The sequence below is a fragment of the Gossypium raimondii genome, chromosome 3, assembly GCF_025698545.1.
Source record: "Gossypium raimondii isolate GPD5lz chromosome 3, ASM2569854v1, whole genome shotgun sequence".
NCBI lineage: Eukaryota > Viridiplantae > Streptophyta > Magnoliopsida > Malvales > Malvaceae > Gossypium > Gossypium raimondii.
Window position 1 is genome coordinate 152587 of NC_068567.1, and position 13209 is coordinate 165795.

General features: G+C 29.5%; 2 protein-coding genes across 4 annotated transcripts; both read right to left on the reverse strand.

Annotated features, from left to right (window-relative positions):
• Window positions 1-48: 48 nt before the first annotated feature.
• LOC105796264 (V-type proton ATPase subunit E) lies at window positions 49-1446 on the reverse strand. The gene is made up of 4 exons (XM_012625858.2): window positions 953-1446; window positions 511-870; window positions 314-413; window positions 49-218 (listed from the first exon to the last, which is right to left on the reverse strand). The coding sequence occupies exons 1-4, from the start codon at window positions 1153-1155 to the stop codon at window positions 183-185; spliced, it is 699 nt and encodes a 232-aa protein (XP_012481312.1). The 5' UTR covers window positions 1156-1446; the 3' UTR covers window positions 49-182.
• A 1399-nt stretch (window positions 1447-2845) lies between these two features.
• LOC105796265 (acid phosphatase 1) lies at window positions 2846-6518 on the reverse strand. 3 transcript variants are annotated; one of them, XM_012625861.2, is made up of 4 exons: window positions 6432-6518; window positions 4481-4872; window positions 4040-4252; window positions 2846-3140 (listed from the first exon to the last, which is right to left on the reverse strand). In XM_012625861.2, the coding sequence occupies exons 2-4, from the start codon at window positions 4849-4851 to the stop codon at window positions 2963-2965; spliced, it is 762 nt and encodes a 253-aa protein (XP_012481315.1). In that variant the 5' UTR covers window positions 4852-4872; window positions 6432-6518; the 3' UTR covers window positions 2846-2962. The 3 variants fall into 3 exon arrangements, with proteins under 3 accessions (XP_012481315.1, XP_052483784.1, XP_012481314.1); XM_052627824.1 differs by lacking the exon at window positions 6432-6518 and adding an exon at window positions 6230-6366; XM_012625860.2 differs by lacking the exon at window positions 6432-6518 and adding an exon at window positions 4968-5125.
• Window positions 6519-13209: the final 6691 nt, after the last annotated feature.

Genomic DNA, 13209 nt, shown 5'->3' on the forward strand with positions numbered 1-13209 from the left:
TACTGAGAACCAACATATTTCAAATTTATTTATTTTTAATAGGACTGATTTATAAAATTAAACATCATATATTAATAATTTATATTTTCAAAGCCATAAAGGCAGAAATTAAAAGGTGATTGACCAGGCAAAATCTTACCATATAATTTATTTTTTATTATATATAAAGTATGGAAAATTGGTCATCCACCCAATTGTCCCACCAATCGCCTTCGGATCTGCAAGGATACATAAATGAAAAAAAATCTAATTAATATACATGTAAATATATCTCTCGTTTAAAAGAGGAGTAATTATATATATATATATATACCTCAGGTAATTTCTGCTTGAAAGCAACTTCTAGGCGTGCATCTAAAGTATTTTCCAAAACAATCTTCCCGTCTTCCGAAGCCAACACAACTCCGCCCGAGCTATCATTGTTCAACACAACACGTACCATAAAGATAAGCCAAGGCAATGCAAATTATATATATACATACTTCAATCAACATATGATTTAGCAGATACCAGTAAGGTTGATGGGCAAACTCATCTCCGTTAGCGGGCGGTGGTGGTGGGAGATAAACACTGTCGATAACAATCTTAGGTGGAGGTACATTGAATTTCTCTGCGTACTCTCGTTTAGCTTCATCGATAATAGTTTCCACCAGCTTACGATCCACCTCTCGGCACCTCAACAACACCGACGGTTCCCTCAGCCGAACCAGACTCTGCACCACCAATGCCTTCACCAGGTTTTTATACCCCCTTTTGTCAGTGCCCAAACGCTGCAGCTCTTTCCTCGCGCTTTCTTTTATGGAGTTCACCAACTCTTCCTGCCCTTGCAGCACTTTTATCCTCGACGCGTTCAGCTGCATTGAGTACTCACTGCACGTATCAATTCATTTCCACGTTTCATCATACATTTCATGTGCACAAAAACTTTAATCAAGTACACTCATTCACTCACATTTTCTTGCGTATTTCCACCTGCTTTGCCTTGCGCTCGTACTCTTGTTTAATCTTTCTCCTTTCAGCTTCTACGATTTGCAGCTTTTCAATGTTGAATTCTTCTTCAGCAGATACTGAAATCTCATTGGCTTTCTCCTCAGCTTCTTGGCGGATGAATCTCACCATCTGCTGGATTTGCTTCGATACATCCCCGTCGTTCATTTTTCTTCTCTTTTCTTAGCAAACGAACAAATTGATTAAATTGCCAAGGATTTTTATTTTATCGACAAATCAATCAAATTTCAAATATAGTGTTCATCTTCTATATATACATATGTAATTGTTTTTGTAAAATTTGTACTTTGGGAAATTAACAAAACTGCTTCTTTCCCCCCTCCCTAAGCCGAAATTTCCTGCCTTGAATCGTTCCAAATTTTGAATGATAGTGAATATAGCTAAGAGATGGCTGTGTTGTAGAGATATAATTAAATTAGTCCTATTACTATTAAAAAAAAAATCAGAGTGGAGCGCAACAAAATGGGAAACGTAGGATTATTCCCATGAACCTCCCACGAATCAATAATTGCAGTTTAGCAGTTCCATCACAATTGACATGAACATTATTGTTAATTTAGGATAACGTGGATTTGAGTATATTGAAATACATTTTTTTATATTTATGAGTTGAGTAAGAACTATAGATAATTTTAAGCATTATGTAAAAAAAATAGATATAATCAAAATCTATAATGAGATTATTAATATATATATTTTAATGAATTTGATTCGATTATTAATTTAAAGTTAATTTCATAATTGTTTTTGGTTTCTATTTGTTTAGGTTGAAGAATTTATGTCGAAATAGAATCATTTGGATGTTAAAATTTTTAAAATCAATTACGAGTTTAGCTTTTGCCTTCGTTGAGTGATCGTCGGTTGAGTAACGATGAACAGATCAGATTTGGAGATGCCGATCGAAAAATACTTCAATATATCGAAGACATATGTAACATAAATTAGTTGGATTAAAAATTCCATATATAAAACCACACATATCAAAATTTATACATTAAATCAAAATTAATGTAAAATTTTAATATTTATCCTTAAATTAAACCATATTTTCCTTTCACAATTAATTTAGTAGGCATTTTCTTTTGTTGTTGGTAATGCCATTAAAGGTGTTGTCAAATTTTCTTCAATGTTAATCCCTTAAGTTGACCAAATCAAAAAGTTCCAATTTTGCTTTGGACAACTTTATGAGTGTTTTTTCAAAATAATGTATGGATTACAACATGTGGATAATTTAGTTTGGTTTTAATGAAAGCTCCATTAATGGTGGCCAAGGATTATGATTTTCTGTCAAACCGATCAACAATCAAACAAACCCATTATTGCTTGATGCTTGACTTATGGTGCAAAAATAAAAATAAAAAATAAAATAGATAAAATTTATATTTATATTTTTATCTTTATCTTTATTTTATTTATTTAAATTTATCTCTCAATCTCTTTTAAAATGTTAAATTTGACCATCAACTTTTCAAAAATAATCGAATTATTATTTTTAAGAAATCCCGACTTAAATGTTAAAATTTTAAACATGATAGTATTCATGACAATCCACGATACTTCATGCTATTTAAAAAAATTAAATATCTAATCATTTTTAATTTTTTATTGATGTGATATATAAAATAAATAGTTTCATGTCAAGATGAAGTACGCGTGAGACTATAACACGGGTTGTAACACTAACATCATTAAAAAATTAATGTTTTAGTCCGTATGTCCATTTAAAGAAAGCAAATCAGCTATTTTTAAAATGCTGAGAACCAAATTTAGCTCAAAAATAATAAAATCAAATTGAAAAATATGTAAATATTAAGGATTAAATTTATTATTATACCAATTAAACATTAAAAAAAACTTCATTATTTAATATAATTGGAGTGTTTTTTTTTTTTCACATTTTCTATTTCATCTGCATTATTATTAGTGGTACCAAATGTAGACATAGGAGTTTGATTTAAGGAACACAATACATAGGATTAGGGAGTTTGAAAGTTCGATTGCCCAAACAATCCCCTTGCAAATCAGTCCATTGGTCCCCAACATTTCCCCATATTCTATACCCTTCTTCCATTATTTGCTTCCGAATTTCTGACTTGTACACCACTGCACTTTTCCCTTTGTATGCTGGACTCCTGTTTTTCATTTACAAACATCAAATTAAATCCCATTACAGTTGCTGTTTATGGAGTGATGTGGTAAGTATATCCCTGTGCATGCCAATACGTACCCTACTCTAGGATTAACACGTGTTTTCTAAGTGTGGATTCACTTGCATGATAGTACGATTTCACATTGTACAAGCTCATGAAATGACACAAATACATCACATGCAAACTCAGGGTGTGAACTATGTAGGCTATAAGTCGGAACAATTTTATCTTAACAAAGCAATAAATTTTAATTTTAAGGACATTTTTATCTTTTTATATAAAATCTAAAATATATATTTATAATGGAATTTAAAATAAAATAATATTTAATTTTATATAAAATTTTAATAAATTTATTGTATACGTATTCTCACCTAAATTGTCTAGTATTACATTTTTTTTAAGTAAATCTAATATAGTCCATTCACTAATCTCCAAATATGTCAATGTCATGTGTCATCTAAGCTTCCTGGAAATTTCTCCATATCTAGTCTGAGACTTGTCAAGTGTTTAATTAATACCCACATATATATATGTGTCAAATTGAAAGTTTGGTCCTTCTAGTATGCTATTTATTTGAATTTGACATAATTTGATCTTGTATGTTTATATTCTTATTAATAGGTTGAAATTGATAACACTAATTACTTGCTGCCCTTATAAAGTGATGATGTGATTTTTCTTAATCAACTTTAAGCATTCGATAATAAAAAATTCACATCATCATTTTAATTACAGCAACTAATGATATTATCAATTTGAAGATGTTAATAAGATTAAAATAAAGGATTAAAATTTAAATTTGAACATAATAGAGGGAACAAAACAATAATTAGATCATATATATATAAAAGATGAAACGTATTCAATTGAAATCTTACCTAAAAGTCAACCTTTCATAGCCAATGAAACCTTGATCATGCAAATTAGCAATGGTGGATGGTGCTAAGGTCTCTTCGTCTCTTCCAGTGATTAAGAACACCTTGAATCCATTCTTAACCAGCTTCGAAAATAATCCAAGTACACCTGGTATTGCTGGACACTCTCCCTTCATTGCCCATGCCTTGAATGCCATTGGATCATAAGGCTCACACCTATACATACATATACATATATAGCTCTCAAATAGGTAAAAGTACCATAGAGGACCTTGTACTAAAAGTTAGATTATATTTTTACCCCTTTTATTTAAAAAATGAGCAAATTAATCCCTGTAAGTTACATCAAAGAGCTAACCGATCTTTTTTATTGAAATTTTATCTATTTCTACAGTTAAAAATTAATGTATGTAACAGAATAACTTAGAATAAAAGATTGAATACCCGTATTTCTTTTTCTTGTAATAAATGACATTTGAGAGGCAAGTGTCGTCAATATCAAGGATCCAAGCATCCATGCCATCTTCACCTACAACAAGTTCACTAACGTAACTCTCTATTTGTTCCACAATATAGTCAACATCCTGCTCATATTGGCCGCCGGTCATGTAAGCTTCGATGTGGCTGAGGCAATGAGCCGGGACGATGCGCCATCCACGGACATTGTTAGCCTCCACAGCTAGTTGCCAAGTCAAGCACTCAGTGGACACCCTATCAATTGGCCATCTAGTTCTCCAGTATGGTTTCGCCCCAATTGCTTTTGAGAATAACGCTACGAACACAAATATGATAATCTCATTCACTCGCTTCGCCATTGCTGAAATCGCACGCAGTTCCTACAATAAACAAATACCCAGAAAACCTCATGATATTTAGTTGCTAATTGAAACGAACGGAGAAAAAGAAGACAAAAAAAAAGGGTAATAATGACCATTATGAAAGTACTGTAAATGTAAGCACATGAACAACACTCAAGATGAAGATGATGAGGGATTTGGATTGGCTGGGGTTGATTTGTTTATATAGTTTTAAAAAAATAGCAAGATGAGACCAGTTGGCAACCATCGTAGACGATGGGAAATGAAATTAACGTACGTTTTGGGCTGGAATTCTATACCCACATATGCCATGGAAATATCATTTCCTTGTGGAAAATTTATGTTTTGAAAATAATATTATTGGAAGATGCAATCAGGGGCGGCACTAAATGGGCTCGTAGGAACCTCGGTTTTCCTTAAAATGAGAAATCTCATTTTTAACCCTTTAAAATTTATGAATTTTTAAATTAGTACATAATAAAATTATACTCTGGTCTCCAAAAATGAATTTTTTGTATTTAATCCTTCAAAAATTAAAACGATATAAGATATTAAAATGATAAAATTATATTTTAACTATTCGTGCCCCTCCAAAAAGAAAATCTGACTTTGCTAAACCCGTAAAATGTACATAATACTTTGAATCTAAAAATATATGTTCATATCTACCTATGCAGTCATGTGAGTTATTGGAATTATATGCACCCAATTATTTTGAAAAGCAAAGGCCAGGAAGCAAACTTTATTAAGTGGCTGGCCTGCCAAGGAAGTAAAAGCTTAAAAGGACATAATATATATAATTTTAAGACCAGTCTTCTTTTACTACAGAACCTCATTGGCAATAATTCATTTCTTTAATACAGACTTGGTCTTCGCTTTTGCATTACATACAAGACAGCCTATGAATAATATTGAATATAGCTAGCTAAGTTTGAGATTAACGATCATTATATGGTAATAAAACAGCATAAACTCATTCATAAACAACAATTGCAACGGTAAAAGTATCATGGAGGCCACTGTAGTAGAAGTCAGATTACGTTTTGCCTCTTTTATTAAAAAATGGACAAATTAATCCATGTGCATTGGATCAGATAACAAGTCTATTTTTTTCTGTTAAAAATTTCATCTATTTCTATTATTAAAAATTAGCATAGTTGAGGGAATAATAAAATACTTACACGTGGCTTACCACGTGTACATCATATTGACGTGTAGGGACTAGTTTTTAATAGTAAAAATATATGAAATTTTTAACAGAAAGACTAATTTACTCTCTAATCTAATGTATAGTGATTAATTTTTTCATTTTTTTAAGTAGAAGAAGCAAAATATAATTTAACTTCTGATACAAAAACTTCCATAATACTTTTACCTAATAGCAGCTCCAATGTCATGCTTGTACACAAAATAATTATAAAAACATGGAATCAGTGGATAAAAACGAAAATGAATCACAAACATAGGTGTTTTTTTTTTTTTTTGACAAATAGGAGGAATGAATACAACTAGAACGTGTGTGTATAAAAAGAGAGGCGATCCTTGGCAATTTGAACAAAGGGGTTTTGGAATATTACCTAACAAATAATAAAGTAAAACCAAAGAAGGGAAAAAAAAGTGAGAAAAAACAAGCTTAGGAGGGTATGTTTATATATAGGAGGTAGGATGAAGAAAGGTCAAAAACAGGCGTTATATAATAATAGAAAAAAAAGGTAGCAAAAAAATGTGGGTGGGGATGCCGTCAGAGAGCATAAAAGAGTGAAATTTGATGATGAACAAAATGAAGGTCCAGCGGCAGCGCCAGGGTGTGCATTGCGGGCCGTCTAAGATAATTAAGATTAAAAGTGGGGTTGGAGTCAGAGCCCATCCACTTTCACTAAGTGGACTCCCCTCTCTGGAGGACCTGCGTCATCCATGCCTTATTTTTTTACTACTACTGGCGCCTTTAATTAATTATGCATAACCATTCGTTTTAAATTATAAATCATGAGCTTTAGCTTAGCTGATTGAGTTTTAACTTGATTAGTATGAATATTATTGTTAATGTAAAAGATTGTGAGTTCGAGTGCGCTAAAGCGTATTCTCCTCCTATTTATGGATTAGAGAATAACTTTGAATAGTTCTAAATATTGTATAAAAAAAACATAAAATCAACAACTATTTATTAATATAATTTTAACCTCAAACACAGACATTTGTATAAGCATGTGTTAGCCACTGCTGGTGTTTCCATTTTTCATTGAGTGCATATCTGTAAATATCCTACATTAAATTCCATCTCAACAATGTGCCGCCGATCATTCCATGTTCAATGTATCCGTTTTAACAATCATTCATAACACACACTTAATTACATTAACAGTAAGGTCGGCAATTCCAAAATATTTATTTAATTTCTCGCAAGGTTTCAAATATTTGGTTTCTTATTCTAATCATATATATTTTATTTTGTTTATTAAATTTATCTTATACTTGGTTTTCATTCGAAGGTTTTGAAAAATGAGTTTCAGCTGACTGAGTCTTAGCTCAGTTGGTATGTATATTATTATCACTGCAGGATAACGTGGGTTCGAGTGCATTGAAGCGTATTATCCCCCTATTTATGAGCTGAGAATGAGTTATAGGTAGTTCTAAGCATTGTGTAAAAAAAGACTAAATATAATCAGAACCTATAATAAGATTGTTCAAAAAAAAATGAGCTCCACTAAATCTATCATTATAGTTACATAAACGGATGTAGTCAGGGTAAAACCAGAAAATTACTACGATTAAAAATGATTAATAAATTTTTAGAAGAGTCAAAGTAAAATTTTATCATTTGAGGACTAAGGTCACTTCTTACCCCATCTTTATCCCCGAATATAATTCACGTTTAAAATGAATTTATACTAATTGTAAATATAGTTGTAATAATATTTTACAAGATAATGTGTAATGCGATTTGAGTATTAGTTTAGTTTGAACCAATATTTTTGAGCTTGCAAGTCAAGCAAACTAAAGCACATAATATCCTCCTCGTGTAGGAGCGAAGTCCGGGCAAGTAACGGCTTTGGTTCTCTTAATTAAATGAAATAATTATATTTTTATCACTCCAAAATCAACAATTCAATTTAACTTTTTAGGGAAATGTTGTTGAAATAAGATCAATTTGATTTAAAAACAATCAATGTATCGATTTGAACAAAAAGATTGAATCAATCTATAGCGAATCTGTTATAATAAATGTCGATAATGGCAATAGAATGATCATACAATAAAAAGAAAAAAAAAAGAACACTCAGATTTTACGTGGAAACCCTTTCGAGAAAAAACAACATGGCAGAAGAGAAGAAATTCACTAATGTTGAAAAACGAATGATACAAAAGGAGTTTTGATTTCATCTATTTAAGGGTTGAATAACTCTATTCTAATCAAAATCAAATAATAGAAGTATAGTTTTATACAAACTCAACTTGTGCGGAAAGTTTCGTACAGTCCTCAGCCTCTCGCCCCCACAGATCCCCTTATTTTACAATAAGTAACGGGATTCAGATCACACAAACTCTAACAGAATCCTTAGGATCAATAAGAACATGAATTGATTAATTTAATTTATGTCCCTCCAAGTTAAATCACATATGCTAATCTAATATCTAACATATGGATAAATAGGAGACCATTAAGCAAAAACAAATATTGTTAAGGCTTTAGGCCCTTTGACCAATTTTTATTTATTGTTTAAAAAAAAGATTTATTAGTCACCCTGAAAATACATGCATGTTGAATTAATATGTTGAGCACTAAAGTAGTGGTATATAGACTTTTTCTACATTAAAACATTGTGAAATAAATAGGTAGTGGAGTAGAAATCTTTACTTGTTGGGTCACAATATAAATTCACCAATAAAATGGGGAATGGAGAGGTGAGTGGATTTGATTGGATGATTGGTGGACTATTAGATAAAATAAATATTGTATGGAAAACACGTATTATAAGTAGTAATATAAAAAATAAAAAAAAAAGTAAGTAGTAGTAATAAAGCAAGGCAATTGCAAATTATGGTGAGGAGGGCTTAAAGTCAACCTTATTGGATTGGATAATTGTGATCACAATCTAAAATGGGATAATATAAGAAATTAATATTTGGTATATTGATAAAGTATAGTTTCGTGTTTGAAGTAAATGATGATATACTAAAAATTCGTAATTAATAGAGATGTGTGGTAAGTGATATGAGTACATTTATTAGGACACTAATGGATAGAGACAAAAAAGAATGAAAAATTGTTATCGCAATGCAAGTTTAATTTATGTTTGCGGGGCTTTGTCCTAATATTCAAATACGATAAATGATTCAAGCACAACCTATTTACTTTGTTGTGGAATGCTTTAAACTTATCTTATCCCTCAATGAACTCATATTTCAACCCGACTCGAAAAGTTACCTTTAATACCAATTGAATATTGCACCCTCTTCTTCCTATCCCAAATCTCACGAGTATATTGCCTATTTATAGGCTACATAGGTTCGATAATAAGCAAGAGATAAATGGGATAATTATCATATTCGCTTGTTGATTTTCACCATTTGAATTTTTAACAAAATGATATTCAATTATTAATAAAGTCAAAAGATGTTTATGATAATCTATTAGAGGAAATTCAACTAGAACTTTGCTATGTTGAAATTTCCTTGAATAAATCAATGTAATTTTGTTGCTAAAGACGGTTCAGATAACATCTTATTACAAAATTATTACACCATATCTGATTGGGCGAGTAGAAATAGATTATAGTCTAATTCAGCAGGCCCACCACCTTACAACCTGTGTTGAATAAGACTCTATTTCAGAAAAAGACTATATAGTCATTCCCTTTCTTCACTACTGAATAGGCATTCAACCCGGTAGAATAAAGAAAATTTTGAAACAGAACATAGTCTATCTTAAAGGTATGGAACAAAATGTGCTAACATTTGCATCCATACTACTTGACACGTAGTATGTTGTACATCAATTTATATCATTTAAATATTTTAAAAACAAATCCACTTACTTTTATTCAAAATGATTCAAATATATATATATATATATATCACTTACTTTTATTCAAAATGATTCAAATATATATATATATATATATATATATATATATATATATATCTCCAATGTGGTATATTCAACTTTTTAGAGAAACAATTTAATGGGGTGGTTTGTGAATGTCCCATTATCAACTACCAAACCCACCTCCTCATTTGAAACTTGCACTTTTTATCCCAATTGGATATTGGAGAATGTTGAGTTGTTTGGCTTATACATATTATATATATATATATATATATATGAGATATAGTACCCTAGAATCCATGTTATAGTTGAAAAAATGAACAATATATATTTCCTTACCCAAAATTAAACATCACCACCTAATCTCTACCAATATACTAAATGTTGTTCAACATACAAAATTTAAAACCAATACCACCCACTTAATGATCATCATCTCTCAAGAGAACTTTTTTAAGATACTTTATCTAGAAGTTTATATGAGTTTGAATATAGATATTATAATGAATTATATAAGTGGAACGTTGTGAAAAACGTTGTATGGTGAAATGAGAAATCGAGTGAGGTTGTGTGGCTTGTAAGTTGTAAGTCATGAACTTATGCAAGTTTGGGTAACTATGTATTGCTCATCCACACTCTAAAGGGACGAATCCAATGAGTAGGTAGGGATTTTGGACTCCCTTAAATCATATGATGAAATTGCAGTTAAAAATTTCTCTGGTGGGATCGGAATTAAGTTGTATAATTTTATAAGAGTTAAAATGTAATTTCTTCGTTTAATAGTTTATATCTTTATAGTTTTTATAGGATTAAATCATTTTTTTATCATTTTTGAAGGACCAAAATACAAATTTACCATATACTAATAAACTTTATAAGTTTTAAAAGCAAAAAAATTGAATTTTTCATTTTAGGGCCATGCCGAATATATTTATCTCTATATATATTGTACATGCCTTAATTTGCTTCATTCTATATGGCTAGGATAATCTTATTTGGTTTATGTATTAGCACCGTTTTACATTAATATATTGCATACACAAATAATTATATTAATTTAATATAGAAAATATACGTATTTATTTCTTTAAATATATATTATTGATCAAAATCAAATTTTCATGTATCAAATTATTATATATAAATTTAATATGTATCCCTTTTGTACCCAAAATTAGCTGGAGTGGCATGCACATATAAATAGCAAGATCCTTATGTTGTGTTAAATAATAGTAGAATTATGGAAATACATAAATAGGGAAAATATATTATATTGCAGGTCCAGCATGTATTAAGTTGGTTTGTAGATCCAAAATTTGTGACCAATAATTGATGGCACATGCAGATGCAGACCCAGATCTCACCCTTGCTATTTCTATTAGCATTAGCAGCTCCACCTGGACCTGCCTGTCTCGTCTCTTTTCCTAGTTACTTCCTTGGTTGACAAAAGGAAACCATTTTTATTTATTTATTAAGACAAGAAAGCCAAACTACTAATATGCAAAATCCTAGCATATACGAACTAATTCTTCTATTTGTTTTTTCTCGAGAAATTAATTTATCTATTTTTTAAATAAAGAACAAAATACAATCTGACTCCTAGTACAGAGGTCTTTATAGAACTTTTTTCTACTCATCATTTAATTCCACGTCACTTACATGAAAATCTTTTGAAAAAGTCAAATTGTTACATAAAACTAATTGAGTTTTAGTTCAATTGGTATTGGTATTGTTGTTAATGTAGATTCGTGTGCGCTAAAGCAGTTTATCCTCCTATTTAAGGGTTGGTGAGGGACTATGAGTAATTCTAAATATTGTATCAAAAAAGGCAGACATTACATGATAAATAATATATATTTATACCCACTAATAAAAAATTTTAGTATAAATAAAGGCATTTGATCATTAATGAGTATAGTAAAAGTTGAACAAATGATCATATATTCAACGAGAATTTTATAATTTCAATGTCCATGCGAATTATTATTTAGGTAATGTTTGAAAATTATTAATAATTGAATTTTGGTGTAATTATTGTTATTGGTGGGTCTCATCGATTTGGGTGTAATTGGAGCACTCCAATTATATTTTCTCATTCTTAGGGGAGAATAAGAATTTACGTACTTAATTACACTGAATCCAATTTCAAAATTATTTTTATACAATTTATAAAAATTATATTATAAGAATCAACATGTATAAGTTTTCGGATTGTTATGGCAAAAAATTCTTATATTATAAATCTTAAAAATTATAAAAATATTTGTGTATTTTATAAAGTTATAACAAAAATTATATTATTTAAATCATAAAATATTTCTAAAGTTATGATAAATTATTTTATCATAAAAATTTACATGTTATAAAAATGTTATAATATATTTATTTATAAAAATTTATGATCAATAATTATGATCAATAAGTATGGACATAACTTATTTATGTCTTCATGTTATATATTATAAAAACAATATATTTATTTAAAAAATTATAATTTTTTATCATAACCTTCTAAATTTATAGGCAAACAATTATATTATTTATAATATATGCTATGAAAGTTACTAGAAAATTTATAAAACTTTATTTATAAAGGTTATATATTATAAGCTTTATATTATTCTTGATTTAATTTACATATTATAAAAAGGATATAACTCGAATACATATTTCTCAATTAAGTTTATATAAGTTTTTATAATTAAAGTTGTAAACTATTAATTTGGATTGTGAACCCCAAATATTACGACGTCGATGCTAATTATGCAAATACAAAAGATTTTCTTACATCATATTATGTGGTATGATACCATTTAAGAGAATGGTATCAGACACAAGTATCATAGATAGCTCACAAACTCTTTAATTTGAAATATTCAAGGCTTCAGAATATAGTTGAGAAGATATTTGTTATTGTGAAAAAATATTTCCCATATTAGCAACAACACTTTAGTATTGCAAAAAAAAAAAAAGTTAGATCGTACTATAACATGTTGCATGTTTCATAACTAAAGTCACGTGTGGAAATGAGATGATCTGTACTTCGAAAAGCATATAGAAAAAGGAATATTGATTATTATTTTTTGAGAAAGAGATATTGATAATCTTAATTATGCAAATTCAAATTCGGATGACGATGAACTCGGTCAATGACTCAGCGATGATAAGAGTATATATTAAGTATTAAAGAGATAATAACCCAACAAATATGCACAAGCACAATTAGATAAAATTACATATGATGTTTATTTTTGTTATTTTACTAGTAATCGTATTATCAACCACAATTAGATAGTGAATCTAAACAC